At 48.5% G+C, this 20,319-nt stretch overlaps 1 protein-coding gene across 18 annotated transcripts in view; it reads right to left on the bottom strand.

Moving 5' to 3' along the window:
* Positions 1 to 737: 737 nt before the first annotated feature.
* The window catches only part of Ilf3 (interleukin enhancer binding factor 3), a 43,094-nt gene continuing 23,512 nt past the window's right edge, over positions 738 to 20,319 (bottom strand). For 2 of the 18 annotated variants that reach the window (XM_027411529.2, XM_027411530.2), the window contains exons 2-20: positions 19,009 to 19,107; positions 18,043 to 18,287; positions 17,409 to 17,586; positions 13,727 to 13,874; positions 12,360 to 12,451; positions 11,871 to 11,966; positions 10,975 to 11,086; positions 10,451 to 10,548; positions 9,791 to 9,902; positions 9,596 to 9,706; positions 8,627 to 8,826; positions 8,143 to 8,310; positions 6,698 to 6,835; positions 6,375 to 6,551; positions 6,128 to 6,284; positions 5,948 to 6,001; positions 2,437 to 2,799; positions 1,753 to 1,881; positions 1,170 to 1,306 (exon numbers count right to left, since the gene is read on the bottom strand). In XM_027411529.2, coding sequence (XP_027267330.1) covers positions 1,170 to 1,306; positions 1,753 to 1,881; positions 2,437 to 2,799; positions 5,948 to 6,001; positions 6,128 to 6,284; positions 6,375 to 6,551; positions 6,698 to 6,835; positions 8,143 to 8,310; positions 8,627 to 8,826; positions 9,596 to 9,706; positions 9,791 to 9,902; positions 10,451 to 10,548; positions 10,975 to 11,086; positions 11,871 to 11,966; positions 12,360 to 12,451; positions 13,727 to 13,874; positions 17,409 to 17,586; positions 18,043 to 18,287; positions 19,009 to 19,011 — 2,718 coding nt within the window. In that variant the 5' untranslated portion in view covers positions 19,012 to 19,107. Of the gene's footprint in view, positions 1,307 to 1,752; positions 1,882 to 2,436; positions 2,800 to 4,087; positions 5,517 to 5,947; positions 6,002 to 6,127; positions 6,285 to 6,374; positions 6,552 to 6,697; positions 6,836 to 8,142; positions 8,311 to 8,626; positions 8,827 to 9,595; positions 9,707 to 9,790; positions 9,903 to 10,450; positions 10,549 to 10,974; positions 11,087 to 11,870; positions 11,967 to 12,359; positions 12,452 to 13,726; positions 13,875 to 17,408; positions 17,587 to 18,042; positions 18,288 to 18,544; positions 18,689 to 19,008; positions 19,108 to 19,277; positions 19,335 to 20,319 lie in introns of those variants that run through there. The other 16 variants (XM_027411531.2, XM_027411532.2, XM_027411525.2 and 13 more) reach the window with 15 other exon arrangements.

The following is a 20,319-nucleotide window of genomic DNA, read 5'->3' as shown; positions in this document are numbered from 1 at the left end:
AGTCTGGGTGCCCTCTAGACCCTCTGCAGGCAGGGTCACAAGTGAGAAGGCCTTCCCTGGTGGAGGCACACACAGAATTTCCCAAGGTACTCTCCATGCCAAAGGGGTTTCAGGAAGCACCCACACACACACACACAAACACACAGTGCAGAACTGCACCAGCGGAAAAAGACCTCTGACAGTGACAACCACTGCCCTTGGGAACCCAGCAAGTCCCAGCCCAAGCCCTCCCATGTCCACAGCACCTCCACGCAGAACTGCAGCTGGGGACCTTACCCAGCCCTAGCCCTCCCTTGTGCTTTCCCAAATGAGTTACACAGGGTTACAGGGACATTCTGCACTGCCATTGTGCGAGATCACACTTAGAACCTCCTCAAGAAGCTGGGTATGGTGGCTCACACCTGTCACCCCAGAACTAGAGAGGCTGAAGCAGGAGGGGTGCCGCAAGTCTGAAGTCAGCCAGGGTAACATAAGATGAATGATAACCTGGAACAGAAATACCAACCAAAAAGCGAAGACATCAGAGGGCCTGCAGCTGGACTCTCTAGTAACCAGGGTCTTCCAGGACCTGCACCCCCCCTCCCTCTGTGCTTAGAGATACCCGGCCCAAGACAAGCGCAGTTTTGTTTTTCTTTATTTGTCTACATTCAGCGGAATTCAAATGTACTGCCTGAATGATCCAGACATACCAAAAAACAAAACAAAAAAAAAAAAAAAAAAAAAACACTCTTTCCCACTGGTTTTTAAAATAAAATTTTCACTTATAAAACTGAAACACTAAAGCATTAAAATAAAGAAAGCTCATTTAACTCACTTCACAAAAAGCATTAACAGATGACGTATCCCTTCTGCAACTATTTAAGGACACCCGATGGAACTCACACCGGGTATAAACAGACAGAGGGATACCACACGGCAAGAACTCGAACACTACTCAGACAAGGTGTAATGGCAACTAACAAACCACTGAAGACACGGAGTCCCAAACACAGCTAAATAGGGGTCACGGCACGGGTCCCAGGGACAACCACACCTCACAGCGTGGCAACGTCGGCAACATGGACGGGTGGGCACTGCGCCAGTGGACATGGCAACTGGTGATGTGCAGACTCAATCTCCCAAGACGAGTTGGAGGCAGAGGTGCAGAGGGTGAGGAGCAGCCTGGGCCTTTATCTGTACTGGTAGTTCATGCTGTGCTCTGTGTTCCGACTGTAGCCACCTTGTGAGGACTGGTAGGAGCTGGAAGGGCCGCTGTAGCTCTGGCTGGACCCAGGGGAGCTGTAGTTCGACTGTGATGAGTAGCCTCCTGCAAGATGGAGGTAGCTTAGAGGACAGAGGTCCAGTTAACAGTTACACACTACTGTACCCGAGGGTGGCGGTCCAGTGGGCTCCTGCTTTGTCATACAGGCCTATCAGTCATTGCCACCCCAAGAGGTGGGACAACTTTGCCTCTAGGGGCTGATGTCAAGTGTAGCCTGACTGACCAGAGAAAGGAATCCCACAGCTTAGTTCAGGCCCTCTGACACAAGTGGCTCTTCAAGTTTAGATGCAACATTTAAGAATTGCAACTTGAGGTCTCTGGGTTCTGAAAAAAACTGAGCAGTAGGTGTGGGCCAGAGCCCAAGCCCAGCCCCCAAGGGAAACCAACAGCAGTTGCCATATAGCCTCGCTCTAAGTGCCCTGCTCCTGTCAAGTCCTATGCTTCCAAAATCCCATACCACCCCCATTGGGCCACTTGCTGTCCGGGCCCACCTTGTTTGCCTTGGTATGAAGAGCTGCCCCCAGAACCTCCGCCGTAACCCCCATGTGAGCCTGTGTTGTAGGATGACCCACTGGAGCCATAGCTGTTCCCGCCACTGCGGCCTCCACTACCACTGTAGTCTGAGGGGAAAGAAACAGTGTGATTAGGGCCTGGGGCCAAGGATGGCTCAGATAGGTGAGGAGCCTTGGTGGCAAGCCCTGTCACAGTCACCCTGCCCTAGTTCAGGCTTGTCACCCACTCTCAAGTCCATCTGTCTCACCTTCCCACTGCCTCTTCTCCCCTGGGACACAATGCTTTTATATGCTCCTCAACCCCAGAGCTTGTTTAGTCCCCAACAGCCACTGCTCTGTCATGAGGACAAACTCACACCTACTCAAACCACAGGGCAACAAGAGACCCTGAGCAGTGCAAGGGGGTGCTCACTGAGGATCTGGATGCAACATAGCCCTTGAGAAACCCCAGAAGGCAGCCTTGCAACTTCCACTCTGGTACCTAGCGTAGAAGCCTCGGCCTCATCTATACCACAAATGGAGGCAGGGAAGGTACCTATGGCCCACGGTGATGCTTCCAGGTTTCTCCCTAGACTCACTGTCCCAGAGCACCTCACAGTTCCTGGCTAGAGCTGGGCTTTTGGCCACCCCCAACCAGGAAGTGGACACTGGAAGCCAACTCACTGAATTTGCTGTCGTAGCTGTAGTCAGAGCCCCCACCACCACCAGGGGAGTTGTAGGAGTTGGAGTAGGAGTAGCTGCCCTGCCCGTGGCTGTAGCCTTTCTGCTTGCCCTGCGGCGTGCTGTAGCTGCTGTACTGGCTCTGGTTGTACGGTTGCTGCTGGCCCTGGTGGGACTGGTAGCCCGAGCTGTAGGAAGATTTCTGCTGGCCCCCATGCAGCGGCTTCTTCCCAGCATGTTTCGGGGGCACTGGTGAGTTGTAGCTGTCTCCTTGGTAGTAGGAGCTGTAGTTGGATGAGCCACCACCGCCCCCGCTGCCTCCACCACCGGCATTCCCAGAATGCCCTCCATTGCTGTAGAACTGACCTAAACAGGGAAGCAGCAGATCAGGTGGAGGGTCCCAGGGTGAGGGCTGGAAGGGGAGAAAGCAGCAGTCATGGGCCCTGAAGGCTGGCCCACAGCTTACTGCTCAGAGCAGCGAGGAACAGATTGGAGCACAAGGCTCTGCTGGTCAAGGCAGCCTGGCTTAAGCCAGCCCAGCCTTCAGCTCCACTCACCCTCAGCTGATGACAAGGGGTCTTTGCCAAGCAGCAGCACGACAGCAGCTTTGCAGATGTCAACATTACAATGAGATGGGCTCCGAGCGTGGATGACATTCAGGACTAGCTGACGGCTACCCAGATGTCCCCAACGATGACAGGAAAAGCAAAGCACCCAGAAGCAGTGAGCCACCCCCTTTTTCCCTCCGTGCAGGAAATGAGTTCAATAGGCACAAGCCTTGTGGACCCCAAGAGATGCCTTGCCATGAGGTCCCTAAAACTACCATGGTTCTTCAAAGATCAGGTGCTCTTAAGACAGTGACTTGAGACTCAAGACACTTCCTCAGTGTGAAAAACACAACTGAGGGCATCGAGTGGACCCCTAGCCTCATGAGAAGCAAGCACAGCTGAGGCTGAGGTTAAATGTCTGAACGGTGCCTCAGTGGCAGGACAGATGAGCTAGCACTGTGGCTGCTACAGTCTCTGGCCCCCAAATCAACATGCTCCCTATTGGAGACTTGGGTAGAATGACAGGAGCAGGGCAGGGATGGGCTTGGCCAAGGCATTATTTCAGCCCCACTACAGAAGGGAGTTCCCACCTCCAGGCTCAGAAGAAGCCAGAACATTTCCCAGTGCTCAACAGGGGCCTTGGAGTTCCCAGAAGCCTGGATACCCAGTGTTAGTGGCCTCAGCATGCAAACTCTTAGCCCAGTGAACCCCATCAGGCCCAGACAGGCAGAAGGCAGAAGGGAGAAGGGACACTCCCACACAGCCTGTCCTTCTATCCTCACCTCACCCCATGCTGGTGCTCCCCCCCAGCTATTGGCATAAGCAATGGGAGAGGCAATACCCTTGTGCAAGCCCTTCTTTAGACAGATCTCTCCCACCCCAACCACAAAGACACAACCCTGCAGAGGAGGAAGTGTCCTTCCTCCATGCAAGAAAGCAAACACATAGAGGCTCAGTAAGGATACTGGGAAGCCCAGGATTCCAGATCCACTCCCAACCCCAGCACCTCCTCCAGGCCCCTGCCTTGGCTTCCCCAGGGTCCTATGCTGAGCAACTGAGCTGCCTGCCTGAAGCCGGGCATGAATGAAGACGCCAGTACGGAGGGCTCATGAATTTAACATGTATTCATTTAAAAAATAATAGTAATAAGGAAGGGTAGGTTTTCAACGTCATTCAGAACTATTTCCTGGTATAAAAAGACATTATTCGCAAACAATAACTTTCTAAAAAATAAAATAAAAATAAAATACATCATGCAAAGTCTTAGAAAGTTTCACTGACTTTTCAAACCTTGGGGAACAAATCACGCGGTAACCATTTCGGCCACATGTTGCCTGAATAAACGTCAAATCTTGCAAGTCAAAGCTGGGGAGATCTGCAGCAGAGACTACTGAGCAGAAGCCTGACCACAGTGTCACAAGGATCCATCCCCACCAGAAAGAAGGGACCCTGGACTTTACACACGGCAAGACATTTCTAGGTTCCTGGCAATGTAGTCCCTGGTGAGCCAAACCCAGTTCTTTGTTAAGGGGAAAAAAAAAATAAATCTGGGGATGTGTGGGCCTCTTCTATCTGTTTTATAAAGGCCCATAGTGAAATAGAAAAACCCAAACCCAATCCCGGAGTCCATGCGTTGACAGCTGTGATCAGGACTTGCAAAATTTCACGTTATTCTCTCCTTTCAAGCCTGTCTCATTTCTCACACAGGTAACGGAAGCGCAGTTTTGATGCCTTTGCAAGTTCATTCTCTTAACTAAAGCAGTCACAGAACCCCCTCATCCCAAGGACCCACCAGAGCATTTACAAAAGGTGGGAGGCCCTGCTCTACGCAGTACACAAGTCCTGGCCATCCCAGAGGTTTACATGTGCCTTAAAAAGGCAAGAAAAAGTCTGCTGCTCTGGATTCAGATGTGCTAAAACAGTTTTCATCACTGCCAAAGGCATCAATCAGATGTGGAAATTTGTGAAAAGGTTAAAAATGCATACAAAACCTGCTGTAAATTAAGACAAAGGTAGATTAAAACGTGCCATTATCTGTCTCTTTAAATAAAATAGTGCTTTCCATAAAAAGTAAAGATGGGCTTTTGCCTTGATGCTGAACAACGCTGGCTCTAGAATTCTGTGCGAAGCTGCACACAAAAAAAACAAACAAACAAACAAAAAAAAAACAAAAAAAGATAAAGAAAGAAAAGAAAGGAAATAAGAAACGGAAAAGAAAAAAAGGAAAGAAAAAAAGAACGAAAAATCTGAGAAAAGGGTTTTTCCACTTAGTGTGAACTTCGAAATGACCAAGTTCAAAGGCAAATTCATGATAGAAACTGCCATTGTCTTAAGTCTGCAGGCTAACAGTTTCAGACAAGCTGCGGTGGAAAGCCACGGTTGAGAACCCCAGTGAAGCACAGGGACACAGCACGGACACTTTGGGTTTTGGAGTTGGAGGAAATTGGAGTAAAAAGTTGATTTTGTGTCAATACTTTTAGACGCTCTAGGAAGCCCCAAAATCATGATAGCCGTAGCAGTCTGTGAAAAAGTCACCTACAAAAGGGGGAGACAGAGCAGAGAGAAGAAATTAGAATTCTTTTGAAAAAGGGCACAGAGCGCCACATTTGAAATTCAGGTTTTAGATTTCTCTGCTCGTGTGACCCCCCAATGAAGGCTCCTTCTCAAGACAAAGAGCGGTGCACGGGCAGGAAGGCGCATTCTCAAAGACCAGTGCTTAAAGCAGAGAAATTTAAAAAGCCGACTTCAAAGGAACTTAGGCAGTACACATGGGTGTGTTAGCATTAAAATTGTCAAGGACACATTTTGGGGACAGGGACTTGAGGGCCAGCTAACCTAATCACCGCAAAAAGGTACGGCTGGTGGCCCTGAACCTCAGAGATGCTGAGGCCAGCACCCTACCCTAACTCATACCCAGACTATGCTGCCGCAGCTTCCCAAGTGCAGACAAAGAGAATACCACTTACTGTAGCCTGCCGTGGCGGAATTACTGCCGTAACCATAGCTTCCATATCCGGCACCTACAAGAGAGCAGACAGGTTCCAGGGTAGATATGCACCCACCCTGTACCTTCCTTCCCTCCCAGGAAAGGCACACAGTAATCCCTGGAGTATGTCAATAGGTGACAGGAAGGAGGAGACCCTCACCAGCATTCATGTAGCCTCCTCCATGGTTGGTGCCACCAAATCCTCGCCCTCGTCCTCGCCCACGGATGTTCCCTCCTCGACCCCGGCCTCGAAGGTTGGGAGGTGGGGGCACCTCGTTATGCATGGGACCTCCCATGCCAAACCCAGGATTGTGTGGCTGAAACAGAGTGCACAGGAGTCAGGTTCAATCCATCCTCAGATCAACCAAATTCTTACCCAAGGCCAGAGAGGTCAGTTGAAATCTCACCTTGGCAGCAAATTTGGGTCCACCTCGGACAGGTACAGGGGCTCTTTTCTTTTTGTTGGCTTCAAGGGCAAGGGGGGCATCAGGAAAAAGCTTTTCTAATGCAGCAAGAGCAGCATAAGCCTTTGCCACCTTTTTATTTGAACCAGCACCTTGAAACTTCTGTCCATCCACTTCAACCTATGGGAAACACACTGTGTGGGAACTGAGCTAACCCAGTACCTTCTTCCTCTAGTGTGAGGGTAGCCTAGCTCCATGCAGAGGCCCAGGCCTCTCCCAGACCCTTCTTTCCCAGCAAGCTAGGGGTATCTCTAGCCATTACTCACCTCCATGACAAACCGTTTGTCGTGGCTGCCCCCAGTCTCAGAAATGAGCTCATATTTAAGGCCACGCCTCTTCTCATTAAGCTCCATAACTGGGTTCTTGCCATGCTTAGTCAATATTGGCCCCTGCTGCTTGACGCCCTCAGGGAAAGCACAAAGGAAACCCACTCAATTAGACTTGGGGACCTCACCACTCAGAAGTCAAATAGCCAGTGAGCCAAGCCCTCTCACTTGAGCCCCTAACTGGATCTGGACCAGCCTATGTATATGCCAGCTGACATGTCTCAGTGATAAAATCAACTCTACCACAGAGTTCTGGCTCCCTGGGTACAGGTTCTGGGCTCCACAACTCCTACAGGTCCCTTTGCAAGTGACTAGCTATAAGATCTGGCAGATGCAACTTTTTTTTTTTTTTTTTTTCCAAGATAGGGTTTCTCTGTGTAGCTTTGGAACCTATCCTGGCACTCACCAGGCTGGCCTCGAACTCACAGAGATCCACCTGCATCCAACCTTTTGACATTGCAAACATTACTATATACCAAGCTTATGGTATATAGCATGGCAAGGGACTGGCAAGATGGCTTAATGGGTAAAGACACTTACCACTAAGCCTGTTGGTCCCAATTCAGTCTCTGGAACCCATACAGTAAAAATAGATTTCCAGAAGTCATACTGTGACCACTAAATATATGCTATGGGTGCTTATGCCCTCAAGTGTGTACATGAACATAATAATGAATGCAATAAAATAAAAAAAATAGTAATAAAATAAAATTGCCACTTGGCTTATTATATTAAAGGGATGGGGGCAGACCCAGGGACTAGAGAGATGGCTCAGTGGTTAAAAGTACTGGCGGCTCTCTCAGGACATGGATTCAGCTCCCAGCATCTACATGGTAGCTCACAGCCTTTTGGTTTTTTTGTAGGGTTTTTGGTTCATTTGTTTTGAGACAAGAGTTTCTCTGTGTAATAGTTCTGGCTGTCCTGGGACTTGCTCTGTAGACCAGGCTGACCTTGAGAGATCCATTTACCTCTACCTCCTGAATGCTGGGATTAAAACTTGTGTCACCATCGATCACCCAGCCTTACAACCTTTTTAAACTCTTTCCAAGGGATTTGAGGGCACTGCATACATGTGTTACACAGAGATACACACAGATAAAAGATACACATACATAAAAGATAAAATGGGGAGCAAAAACAATTTCAAGGTTCAGACTCATGCACCCCAGTTACGAAAGAAAAAGAAAACAAAAAACCCAAAAAACAAAAACAAACTGCTAAACAGTCTAAGAATGTCTGAAGCGATTTCAGGATTTCATGTTGGGCCATAAGTTGTCCATGCCTGGCTCTGTTCTGCATATAAGCAATAGTGACTACCTGATCTGCCCTGGCAATATCACCCATCATGCATGCAGTGCCATTCCCAGCACCCACCACAGGCTCACCTCAGTAGTGGCATCTGAAGGGAAGACAGAACTAGGGTTGGAGACAGCTTCTACCACAGGGGGCGGGGCCACTACTGCTGGCTTCCCATCCGACTCCTCAGCTGAGTCCTCCCCCTTGCTGGAGTCTCTGCCTTCAGCGCCTGTTGGCAAGCCCATGTCCTGTAACACCTGTGGAGCAGACAGACCCAGGGATCAGATGACAAAAGGCTTTCAAGGAACCACTTACAAAGGTCCTTTTACATACTCCACAGAGCTTCCTAAGGATAACTTGCAGCACAATCTTGGCTACCTGCAAAGGTTTTCACCCCCTTTTAGTTTCTCAGGTTGCCCCGAAGGTGTGACATGTGACATGTCAAAGGATTAAAAAATCTAACCACCTCTGTGTTTCTACACCCTTTCTGAGATGCACACAGTCAGCCTGTAAACTTAGGCCAACGTGGAAAGTACGTTTTCTGTTTTGAAAGGAGTATCTACCTGTACTTACCTTTACAGCCACATGTAGTTTGGCAGTCTTTTTAGATGGGCCGGAGGCCTCGAAGGTACTGCCATCTACCTCCACAGCCATGGTGAAGATGGGGGCATGAACAGGACCTGTCTGGGAGATCAGCTTGTACTGCAGCCCTGGCTTCAGCTGGTTTAGCCTCATCAGGGCATTCATAGCTTGGGGAGGCTCGGCTTTCTCCTCTAAGTAGAGAACAAGGCAAAATGGGATGAAACTTCTGGAACCCAGAAAAGCCAAAGCCTGGAGACGACTCCCACACGACTCCACAGAACCTGGCCTAAGTCTCTCCTGCAGGCAGTGGATGCACAGCAACTTACCATGTAGCCCGCTCCCTGCACCTGTGCCAGTTCCCAGTTTTAGGGAAAGTGAGGTGATGAGAAGGCTCTCTCTCACTCTGTACCTCAGTCTAGACTTGAAGTCACAGCAATTCTCTCACCTCAGCCTCATGGGTTCTGGGATTACAGATGTAAACCACCAGATCCAGACAGACATCAGGCTCTTACAATACTTAAATATCAAGGGCAGCCTGGTCTACAAGGGCAACTAGAGCTACATAACAATAACAGAGAATGTCTCCCAAAAAAAAAAAAAAAAAAAAAAAAAGAAAGAAAGAAAGAAAAATCAAGGGCTGGGAAGATGGCTAAAGGGCCAAAAAGCCTACTGTGAACACCTGATTGTTCAGAAACCAAAAAGAGAACTCACATAAAGAGCCTACTGTGAGACCTTGTATAAAACAAGGGGGATGGCAAGGACAGACACAAGGTTGTTCTTTAACATCCATGTGAACACCACGGCACATCCACACCCACACAAATTATTTTTAAAAAATATTTTTAAAAAGTAAGGCTTTTAATATGGCCTTCAAGAGAAATACAAAAGAGCACACTCATCATTTACAAATACACAGTAACCAGGCCTGACAAGAGAGTACCAGCCAGGACACAGTCCTACCTTTCTTCTGGATCTTTTTTTTCTTTTTGCTGGGAGACTTCTCCTCCCCATCTTCTTCCATGGGGCGTTTCATGGGTGTGATGGCGTAGGTGGTGCTGGGGGGGATTTGAACTGAAAGGAGACCAAGTAGAAGCAGCTGAGACATGCAAACAGCACTCTGGAGAGAGCCCGTCCTCGGTGCTCATGTGCCCTTACCAGTGTAGTCCACTGGGTTCTCGTTCTTTGGTTTCTTGGGCATTTTGGAAGGCAGGGGGTCCATTCCTAGGACTTTATGGAGTTGACCAAACGCAGCAAGCCGCAGAGCATGCTAGAAAAGGGGAAGAGGAGTCTGACTTGGCTGCCTCATGCCACCTGACCAAATGTGCGCTCACTAATGCCTTCTGAAACGGGGGAAGAGGGGAGACTGCTAATACTCTCCCCTAGGTCAGCAAGGGGTCCCCTGACAGCCAGGGCAGGGCCTGACAGCTCTGGCCCAGCCTTGCTGTGGGGGAGTGTCAACCTGTGACCACCCCCCTCAAGATGAGTACAGGAGACCCCAACCTGGGGGCTGGTTGCCACATGGTAGACCTGCAGGGGAAGAGCCCCAGAGCAGTTCTCACAGCAAAGCTGTGGCCCACTGCCCTTGCTGTGCCAACATGGCAGTCGAGCAGGGTGAGAGGCAGACAACAATCACATGTGGTGCCAGAACAAAGAAGCCCAGATTGGGGCTCCCTGTATCAGACATGATGCCTTTGCCTTGGTCCCCAACCTGAGCCTATGATCCAGGGGCTGCCCTTCAAATGCCCAGTAATGGAACTGGGAGCCAGTGAGTGCAGACTGGGTAAGGGCTCATGTTGGCAATGGCGACGACTATACCTGCGCACTCTGTGTGATATCTTCCCGTTGCTGTCTGTCTAGATGCCCAATAGCATCAGTGGCTTCTTTTTCACAAGGGTCATAAATGCCAGAACCATCTGAAGGCAGGAAACAAGGAAGATATGCAGAGGATTATCCCTTGTCGTCTCATAGGAATTATTGGCTGAGGGAACCAGGCGTATTACCCCCCCGCACCCCATCCACACCCAGCTCTGGAAAACACACCGAGCTCGGTGACCCACTCAGCATCCAGCCCTTGACAGAAATAAATCATATGTGTCTCAGAGCAAGAAAGTCACGTGGAGTGGGTCACCAATGGCCCCGGGTCCGCCCTGATTCATGGCTTCGGACCCGGCACAGGGCTGGATATGATGGTGCAAGAGGGTAGTCACGTGCTTTGGCCCTAGCCGGGGGGACATGGAGCTGCTGTATCCCTAACCCAGTCAGTGGACCAGTGAGGCAGTGGCTGTGAAGACTTCATCCCTGTCTTTTTCCCTGTCCCTTGAAAATCACAAGGCCCCAACCTGGCATTACGATGCCGGATGCCAGGCACTCCAGCACTCTTCGAAGGGCTTCGCCAGCACCCATTGGCCTATTGGCAGTACCGATGGACTTCTCACATAGCAGCTCCAGAGGCTAAAAAGGAAGAGGGACAATGAGCTTTCAGCTGCAGAAGGAGACACCCCAGGAATCCCTATCACTGTGTTAGAGGGGTTAGGAGTCCTGAGACTCAGGCAAGCCTGTGAGGCCAAATTCCAACATCAGACATCTAGGCAGGGACTAGCAGACTTGGGGGCCTAGGAACAACACTTAGGACGTAGGTGGGTAATTAGGCTTAAACTGTAACCATTCAAAAGGACGTTCTTAATAATGGGCTGTTAAGAAACAGGCAGTTTGCTAGGCGGTGGTGGCACACACCTTTGATCCCAGTACTTGGGAGGCAGAGGGAGGTGGATCTCTGTGAGTTTGAAACCAGCCTGATCTACAAGAGCTAGTTCCAGGACAGCGTCCAAAGCCACAGAGAAACCCTGTCTCAAAAAACAACAACAAAAAAAGAACAAAAAACAAAAAAAACCAAGCAGTTTAAAAAATAAAATAAATTAAAAAAATAATAAGCAAAGCAAAGCAAACAGGCAGCTGGCAGAATAGGCCTCAGGCACTTGATAGCAAGCTGTTCAAGAACACCTACACACCTATCCTTCTATGACTAGTCACAGAAGTTCCCACGTCCTTTCTGAACTACTGCCTTGCCCCCCACCCACAAAGAAGGCTTAGTCTTGCTTGCACCCCATACCAGGTTCTGATGGATCACAATAGCCTCCCAAGCCAACAACCTCGAAGCTATCTGTATGAAGGCCATGCTCTGAAAGGGCCTGCCTGGACAAACACTACCCCCACCCCTAGTCACAAGATGCCTTACCCATCCTCTGAGGGGACCCCAAGAGGGCACTCGGGTACACAAGTCCCTTAGGACACGGATGACAATGACACAAGACTTCAGCCCATTGGCTCTGGCCTAGAGGAAGAAAGCAGAGGCTCTTCATACTCGGGGCATCCTGGAGGACAGCAGGCAAACACGAACAATGTGAGTCTCGTGGTGCTGCTTTGCCAAGGGTAAGTGGTTGCAGGGGTGCACAGCCACCAAGTGTGTGTGGCCAGCACTGAGCTCCCCGCCTGCGTGGAAGCCTGTTACTCTTATTGCAAAGCAGCCCACTGCTCAGCACGAGCCTCCTCAGGGTTGTCAAGTCAAATTGATTTAGGCGCCTCCTTTAGCAACTGCACGCCGCAGGTGCTAACAAGATTGGCACTGCTACAGTCAATGTTATGGACACTTTATGGTCAAAGTTAGCCATGTTGTAAAACTTAGGCATTCTCTACCAAAAGACAAAGAGAAGAACAAAATGCAAACCTGGAACCACTTGGCGTGTCGGAGGGACGCCAAGGCAGCAAGGCATTTCTGCCTGTCCAGAACATCCGGGGGGTCGTTGACTGATAGCGTTTCTATTCATGGATGGAATAAGAAGACAAGGCACAGTTTGACCAAGGGGTTCTGTCAGGTGCAAAGGGGACGTGGCAGCTTCCTAAAGGGCAGCTGAGTCTCCCACAATCTCAATTTGTGTCCACCCTGGACGGGGAAGGGAGAGGCTAAAGTGCCACCAGCTCTGCTCTGAGAGGAAGTAAAAAATAAAAATAATAAAAATAATAAAAAAAAAAAGGGGAGGCCCTCTCCAAAATTTTAAACCACAGAAACAAAAACCAAAATCAAAAAAAGACAAGTTACTCTAAAGGCACAATCAGTGGGGAAGGGAAAAGATAGGCTGACCCTATCTTCTAATAGGCCCGTTCCCTTGCTTCTTCCCCATAAATTAGCTAGGCTGGAATTTACAATAGGAAAAACAAAAACAAAAGAGGTGGGGGGAGTGGAAATGAACTCCCTTCTCTGCTTCTCACAAACAGGCATCCACCTGTAGCACAGGGGACCACCTCCGCCCACCAGGCGGGACTGCCCTAGCCCCAGGCCTTGACAGAGAGAGTCCTGTTGGTCAAAGGTCCAGCGTCCCTGAGTGGATAAGCTAAGAGGGCTTTGGTCATTGGTATCAGATACATGTGCCAAAGGGAAATCAACAAGTTGGCCTGCACCACGGTACAGCTAGGCTGTCGTTTGACTCTGCCAGCCATCAGGGATTTGGATAAGGCCTGACAGCAGGCCCAGGAGGGCTGCAGAGAGACCATGAGTTGTGGAATGAAGTATTAGCTTAGCGTATGAAGTGCCAAGACCAGGCTGGAAGACAGCATAATGGTTTAAAACCTTATCCAAAACTCTGCTGCAGCTCCTGGCCTCTCTAAAGCTCAAAGAGTGCCACAGGCAGAGGCCAAATGAAAACACCAGGCTGTGCTGCAGGGCCAGCAGATCACTACTCCTACGTGCCATTCATATACAAGCCATCTTGTTGCTGCTAACCACTGCAACACTGGAAGATTCCTGGGGACACATCTTTTTTTCAAAGAGGGAAACAGTTTAACAAGGAGGTTCAAGACCATTCAAGGAGTATGAGAAACAAAATGGTATACTCCCTATGCAGTGCTACTCACTTTTAGTGCCACTGTTGGGTCAAACTCCCAAGAACACAGACAGTGGGAGACATGAATTTAGAGTAAAGGCAGTCAGAGTACACTGACACACTATATCAAAGCATTCTAAAACTGAATAGCACATTAGAGCAAGAGGGAACACCAAGTCTACAATGTTCTGCTGGCCTCTGTTGGCCTCCCTACCTCCGGCTAATACTTTCTCCATTTCTTCTCTGACAACAGGGGAGGTCAGGTGGATGGTCAAGGACAAGGGGGGCTCTTTTGTGTTTTTTATCACAATTGCAGCATCATCCACAGACTGGAGTATTTCGTACTTGTCTTCTGTTACAGTCTGGAGGAGGAAAAGAAGGTAGCTTTCAAAACGCTTTCTTTGTAAGACAATCAACATTTCTGACAAACTGCATTGGGTCTCAGGCTATAAATACTAGGAGAGGCACTAACCCTGTAACCAGAGAAGCTATTTCCACCAGGAATGTTAAAATATAAAGGAAAAAGTCAGGTATGGTGGCTCATACCTATAATGCCAGCAGTTAAAGAGACTAAGCCAGGATAATGAGTTCAAAGCAAAACTATCTCAAGGGCAAGGGTCAAAGGAGCCAGTGCAATGGCAGCCATTCTAGTGACTTGGGAGAACTGAAGACAGAGTTATCATTTCAACCCAGGAGTTTAGACCAAGAGTGGGCAGTATAAAGACACCAGCAACAGAGTTCGAGACCAGCCTGGTCTACGAGAGCTAGCTAGTTCCAGGACAACCTCCAAAGCCTGTCTCAGATACACCAAATGGGAGGGGGGACACTAACAACAATGCTAATTTAGGAGGAAAAAAACAAAAAAAACAAAAAAACACCAAATGCAATTCAAGCCTGAAATCCCAGCACCCTGAAGACAAAAGCAAGAGGACACTGCTGTCTGAGGCCGACCTGATCTACAGAGCTTAGCTCAAGGCAAGCCACAGATACACAGTGAAGTCTAGTGTAAAAACATAAATAAATGCAAAAGCTGGCCACCAGGGAGGCACATACCTATAACCCCAGCACTAAGGATGCTGAGGCAGGAGACTAAAGTCAAGGCCAGTCTGAGATACAAAGGAGAGCCTATCTGGAGAAAAACCAGTAGTCTTCTTTCTCATTAAAAAAAAAAAAAAAAAAAAAAAATAGATTCAGCCGCTGTTGGTAGTGCACGCCTTTAACCCCAGCACTCGGGAAGCAGGGGCAGGCAGATCTCTGTGAGTTCGAGGCCAGCTTGGTCTCCAGAGTGAGTGCCAGGATAGGCTCCAAAAGCTACACAGAGAAACCCTTGAAAAACAAAACAAAAAGAGAAAGAAAAAAGATTTATTTAGTTATTTATTATGTTTACACTGTTCTGTCTTCATGTATCCCTGCAGGCCAGAAGAGGGCAGATCTCATTACAGATGGTTGTTAGCCAACATGTGGTTGCTGGTAATTGAACTTAGGACCTCTGGAAGAACATACATACTCTTAACCACTGAGCCATCTCTCCAGTCCCTTCTTTTCCATTTTTTTGAGACAGGCTCTTCTTGCCAAGTGGCTCTCCTGCCTTAGCCTCCGTGTTAGCTCAACTCTAGGGCTTCCATTTTCTAACATGGACCTAACACGAACACACTTCAAGGCTGCAGACATTGTGTGGGAAGCCCAGTGCCCTAAACAAGTTCCATGCTGGAGAAGCAGCCAGTGACCACATGGGAGAGAATGCTGCACTACTCCATTCTCCAGCCAATGATAGACGGGGAGCACTTGCAACCTGCAGAGCAGGTCTACAGGATACTCAACAGGCCACCCTCAACTTCTTTATAAGTTACTTTACTTTAACTGGAAAAAACTCCAGCTTCTTTAACTACCTTTGTTAAAAGAAGTAAAGTGGGGCCTTTAACCCCAGCACTCAGGAGGCAGGGGCAGGCAGATCTCTGTGAATTCAGGCCAGGCGGGTCTACAGAACTTTCCAGAACAGCTACACATAAAAACCCTGTCTCAAAAAAAAAAAAAAAAAGTGGGGCTGAAGAGATGGCTCAGGGGTTAAGAGCACTGATTGTTCTTCCAGAGGTCCTGAGTTCAATTCCCAGCAACCACATGGTAGCTCACAACCATCTGTAATGGGATCTGGTGCCCTCTTCTGCCTGCACTGTATACATGATAAAATATGTATGTATGTATGTATGTATGTATGTATGTATGTATGTATGTTTGGTTTTTCAAGACAGGGTTTCTCTGTGTAGCTTTGGAGCCTATCCTGGCACTCGCTCTGGAGACCAGGCTGGCCTTGAACTCACAGAGATCCGCCTGCCTCTGCCTCCCTAGTGCTGGGATTAAAGGCGTGGCCACCAACGCCTGGCCTGATAAAAAAATAAATCTTAAAAAAAAAAAAAAAAAAAAAAAAAAAAAGGAAAAGTGTAGATATTGTAGAGAGGACATATGCCCTGGAAATTGACATGCAGATTTCTCCACAACAGCAAGGCTCACTAATTCTTACTGAGAGGTGGCTGTCCTGTGTCACACAGGGTACTCAAAGCATCCCTGGCAACCACTCACTATGGGAAGGAGTACCTCACTTCTCCCTATCCCCAGATGGCCACAAGTCCCCAGGAAAGGTGGATGCCCGCTATCAAGACCCATGGACATAATGAGCACGGCCTTGTACACACACACTAGGGATGGACTTGGGCAGGCTCACTAAACACAGCTACACGCACAAGTTGTGAGGCATCCACCATGTCCATTACTGCCCCTAGAGAACACAAAGCTCTTTCTTTCAAAATATTTACCAGTCTTTAAAAAGGGGTAATAGTGATCATCAAGTCAATCCCAGCTACAAGAAGCCATCTCAGAGTGTGGCCCTCAGCAGTTCCTCTCCAGTTCCTAACACTCTGCACTTGTTCCAGATCTCAGTTCACAGCACTCTCCTGAGCATGTACCCAAAAGTCTTATATTATAGAGTATTTATTGACATACAAAGGTATTTTTGTAAAGAAGCTGTGCTGTCTCTGGCTGCCCCTCTGGGGTGCTGGGATGAGCTTGTCACCCCTATCACTCAGAGAAGTATGATAATAGCCATCACAACTGGCCAAGGAGACCCACTCCTATAAGCCTAGCATTCTAGAGGCAGGAAGACAAAGCTGTCAAAGCCAGCCTGGGCTATATGAGACTCTTTCTCAAAAGTCAGGGAAGGGAGGGTAGGTCAAAATGGACAGACTCTCAAAGAAAGTGGGGGGAAAATATATATATAATGACTTGGGGGGTCTGGCTCAGTAAATGTTCAATAAGTATCAAAGACCACTACTTATGCACTATTTGAGGAACAGAAGAAATGATTCGGGTATTTTTTTGGTTTGTTTTTTTGAGTCAGGGTCTTACAATGTAGCCCAGGCTGGCTACAGACTACAATAGCATAATCTTCCTGACTCAGCCTCCTAAATGCTGGGATTACAGGTATAAACCACCACAAGCACACTGTTTTCCTCTTTCTCTTTCTCTGTACTCTACCACTGAGCTACAGTTGCAGCCAGGTGAGTGGACTTTTAAATATATCTAGGTCTGACCCTTCATTCCATAGTCTACATATGATATTTCTAGCCCAACAGTCCAGGCTTCACATGTGAGGGCACAAGGCTTTTGCTAACTAGCAGACTGGGCACAACTATAAACAGTGGATTATTTCCCACAGACCCTCAATGGCTCTGTGGTGATCTGCTTGTTATCAAGGTGAACACAGGGCAGGTACAAGAGGTGCTCACTGGCACATGGCACAGATAGATGGGCCTTCCCTTCCTCTGACCACCTTCTCCACAAGCACTAGGAACCCCTCTGGCGTGGTGGTGGTGGTGGTGGTGGTGGTGGTGACGACGACTCACAGTGAGCTGGATGGCCAGGTTGTCAGCCACTTTGTCCAGAAGGGTGGTTGTGGGCTTCTCCTTACAGAGCAGAACCAGCTCCAGATCCAAGTCACCTTTGAGCAGAAGACCCTTGGCTACCAGGCCGACCCGCATCACGCCCCTCAGGGTCCTAGTCATGTGTTCCGCCTTCTGTTCCCTGAGAGACAGACAAAAGTCGGACTCAATGGGAAGCCAACCTAGCCATAAACCAGAGAGACTGGTACATCTTAGAAGAGATTCTAACTTAGCTGTGCCACAAGATGACACAGGCCTGTAATCCCAGCACCCAGGAGGCTGAGGCAGAAGGACCTCTGTGATTTTGATGCTACCTTGGCCTACAAAATAAACTGAAAGTCAGCATGGGCTATCCCATGAGATCCTGTCACAAAAAACACTAAAGAACTAGGCAAAGAGAAGAAGGAGGCATCAAGAATTCAAGGGCAGTCTTTGATACACGGGGAGGTAGCAAGTCTGGGCTACACTGGCTGCCTGAATAGGCCTGAGCCTTCCTCTGTGGGTGCATGCATGCAAGCACACTAGTGCGCGCGCGGAGTGGGGAGATGGGGGGGTGGATGACATGGGACCAGAGGGAGGGAAAGAACCCGAGACTCACCCAGCCCCTTCTTTGCTCTCATCATCTGGGGGCGTGTCCATATTTTCTGCCTCAGCGAGCTCGCTGCTGCCCTTCTCCTGCTCATCAATCCAGTCAGAGACAGCCTTGAGGGCCCGCTCAGTGTGAGATACCATATTCTGCACGGCCTCCAGCTCCTCTTGCGTTGGGTACACTGAAGAATGCTTTGCCATCACATGGCGATCATCGTTCACAAAAATTCTCATGGGACGCTGGAAATGTGAAAACTACGCTAAAAATGATGCAAGGACAGCCAGCAGCCCACCCCTCACCACTTCACAGAAGATAGGCTAGGGGAATGTGGCCCAGGGCCTTAGGGGAGGCTCTCCACCAAGCAGCACAAATGGGGCACTTTACGTATCGCTTGCTATCCTACAGTAGTCCCCCCTTATCCTCGGGGTACACATTCCAAGACCCCAGTGGATGCCTTAAACCGCGGATAGCACCAAAATCGAAATACGGTCTGGGTTTAACCTCTACGCACATAGGTATGGTAGGCAGTTTAATTGGTCAGTCAGGCACAGGAAGGGCTTAGACAGGACGGAATGTGACTATGGTCTCTCTCCAAGTAGCTGATCGTCCTACTCACCCTTCTTCTTCTTGTGATGAAGTGATGATGGTACAATGCCTACGTGATGAGATGAAGTGAGGTGAATGACGCAGGCATCAGGACGGCGTACAATTTAAAACTTAGCAATGTTTTCTTTCTGGAAATTTCCACTTAGTATTTTCAGACCGCGGTGGACCGCAGGTAACTGAATCCGCGGGAAGCGAGAATGTGGCTAAGGGGAGACTACTGTATTCACATTGTGACACCTAATTACTTAGAGAATTCAAAATGTCTAAGACAAAATGCTAACAGCATCAAAAGCTTTGGGGACATGCTATGGGCATCTTTGCATATAAGTGGAGAAATAGTATCTATGAGCAAAGAAAAAACTGTCTTACCATTTTTCCTTTCTTTTTTCTTGTAGTGTCTGGAAATCAGTCTTGGCTTATCTTTCAAATTGTGACAGCTTTCCTTGGTGTTACCAATACTTCAACTTTCTATAAGACCAGAAAACCTTTTTAGTTTTAAATACCCCAGAGACAGATGATCTATCTCAGCAGCTGTATACTAGGTAATAAGGGTGAAAGTGCTAGCTCACAAGGAGCCTGCTCACAGCAGGACACATCTGTCTTCCCAGGTAGCCAAGCTAAAGCAGCAAACAACTCACTCCAATTTCCCTTCATACAAAAACAGCAGGCTTCCAGAAGATCTATCTGAGTCCAGCCACACACTGAAGAGCTTTCTGTTTCTGTTTCATTTCATCCTATGTAGCATGCATGCACCTGGGTGGAGGTGGGGCAGCAGAGGGAGGTGTCAACATTTTATACAACCCAAGCTGGTCCCAGTGTGCAAAGGCTTCTGCTTCACCTCCCAGGTGTGCACCATCAAGCCTAGCTTGGCCTCTTTTGCAATTCTAGAACAGGGATTCATACAGGTATATGCTCTACCACTGACTATAACCCTCAGTCCTAAGTGCAAGTGTGTGTAGTAATATGCACACAAGTCTTTGTAGGCACACATGAAGGACAGAGAAGGCTTTAAGTGCCCTGTTCTGTTATTTCCCACTTTATCCCCTTGCAATAGAGCCTCTCACCAAACCTAGAGCTATGTTGGCACCCAGAAAGCCCCTGGTATCCTCCTATCTCTGCCACACCCATGGCACTAGGGTTATTTTTTTTATGAGGCTATGTCCAGCTTTTTATAAGGACACTGGAAAGTCTAACTCAGGTCTTCATGATTGTACAGCAAGCATTCCTACCCATAAGGCCGTCTTCCCAATCCTATGGTTGGTTTTTCAAGGTAAGATTTCCTGTAGCTCAGGCTGGCCTCAAATTTTGCTGTACAAGAGAAGATGACCTTCAATTCCTGATTCTCCACTAGCCCTACCTTCCAAGTGCTAGATTATAGCCATCTGTCACAGAAATTAAGATTTTACTTAGTCTGTAGTTCTGAACTCAGCCACAGAGACTCATATGAGCTAAGTATATGCTCATTTCACTAGCTATATTCCAACACCAAAGCGTGCTGGGCTTGGCTTTATTTTATTTGGGTGGGTGCGGGTTCGAGAAAGGGTTTCTCTATGGCTTTGGAGAGTGTTCTGGAACTAGCTCTTGTAGATCAGGCTGATCTCAAATTCACAGAGATCCGCCTGCCTCTGCCTCCTGAGTGTTGGGATTAAGGCGTGTTCCACCACCGCCTGGCCATGTTGG

Source organism: Cricetulus griseus, chromosome 4 (genome assembly GCF_003668045.3).
Source record: "Cricetulus griseus strain 17A/GY chromosome 4, alternate assembly CriGri-PICRH-1.0, whole genome shotgun sequence".
Taxonomy (NCBI): Eukaryota; Metazoa; Chordata; class Mammalia; order Rodentia; family Cricetidae; genus Cricetulus; species Cricetulus griseus.
The sequence above is the reverse complement of the archived record's forward strand: the minus strand, read 5'-3'. Positions and strand labels throughout refer to the sequence as shown.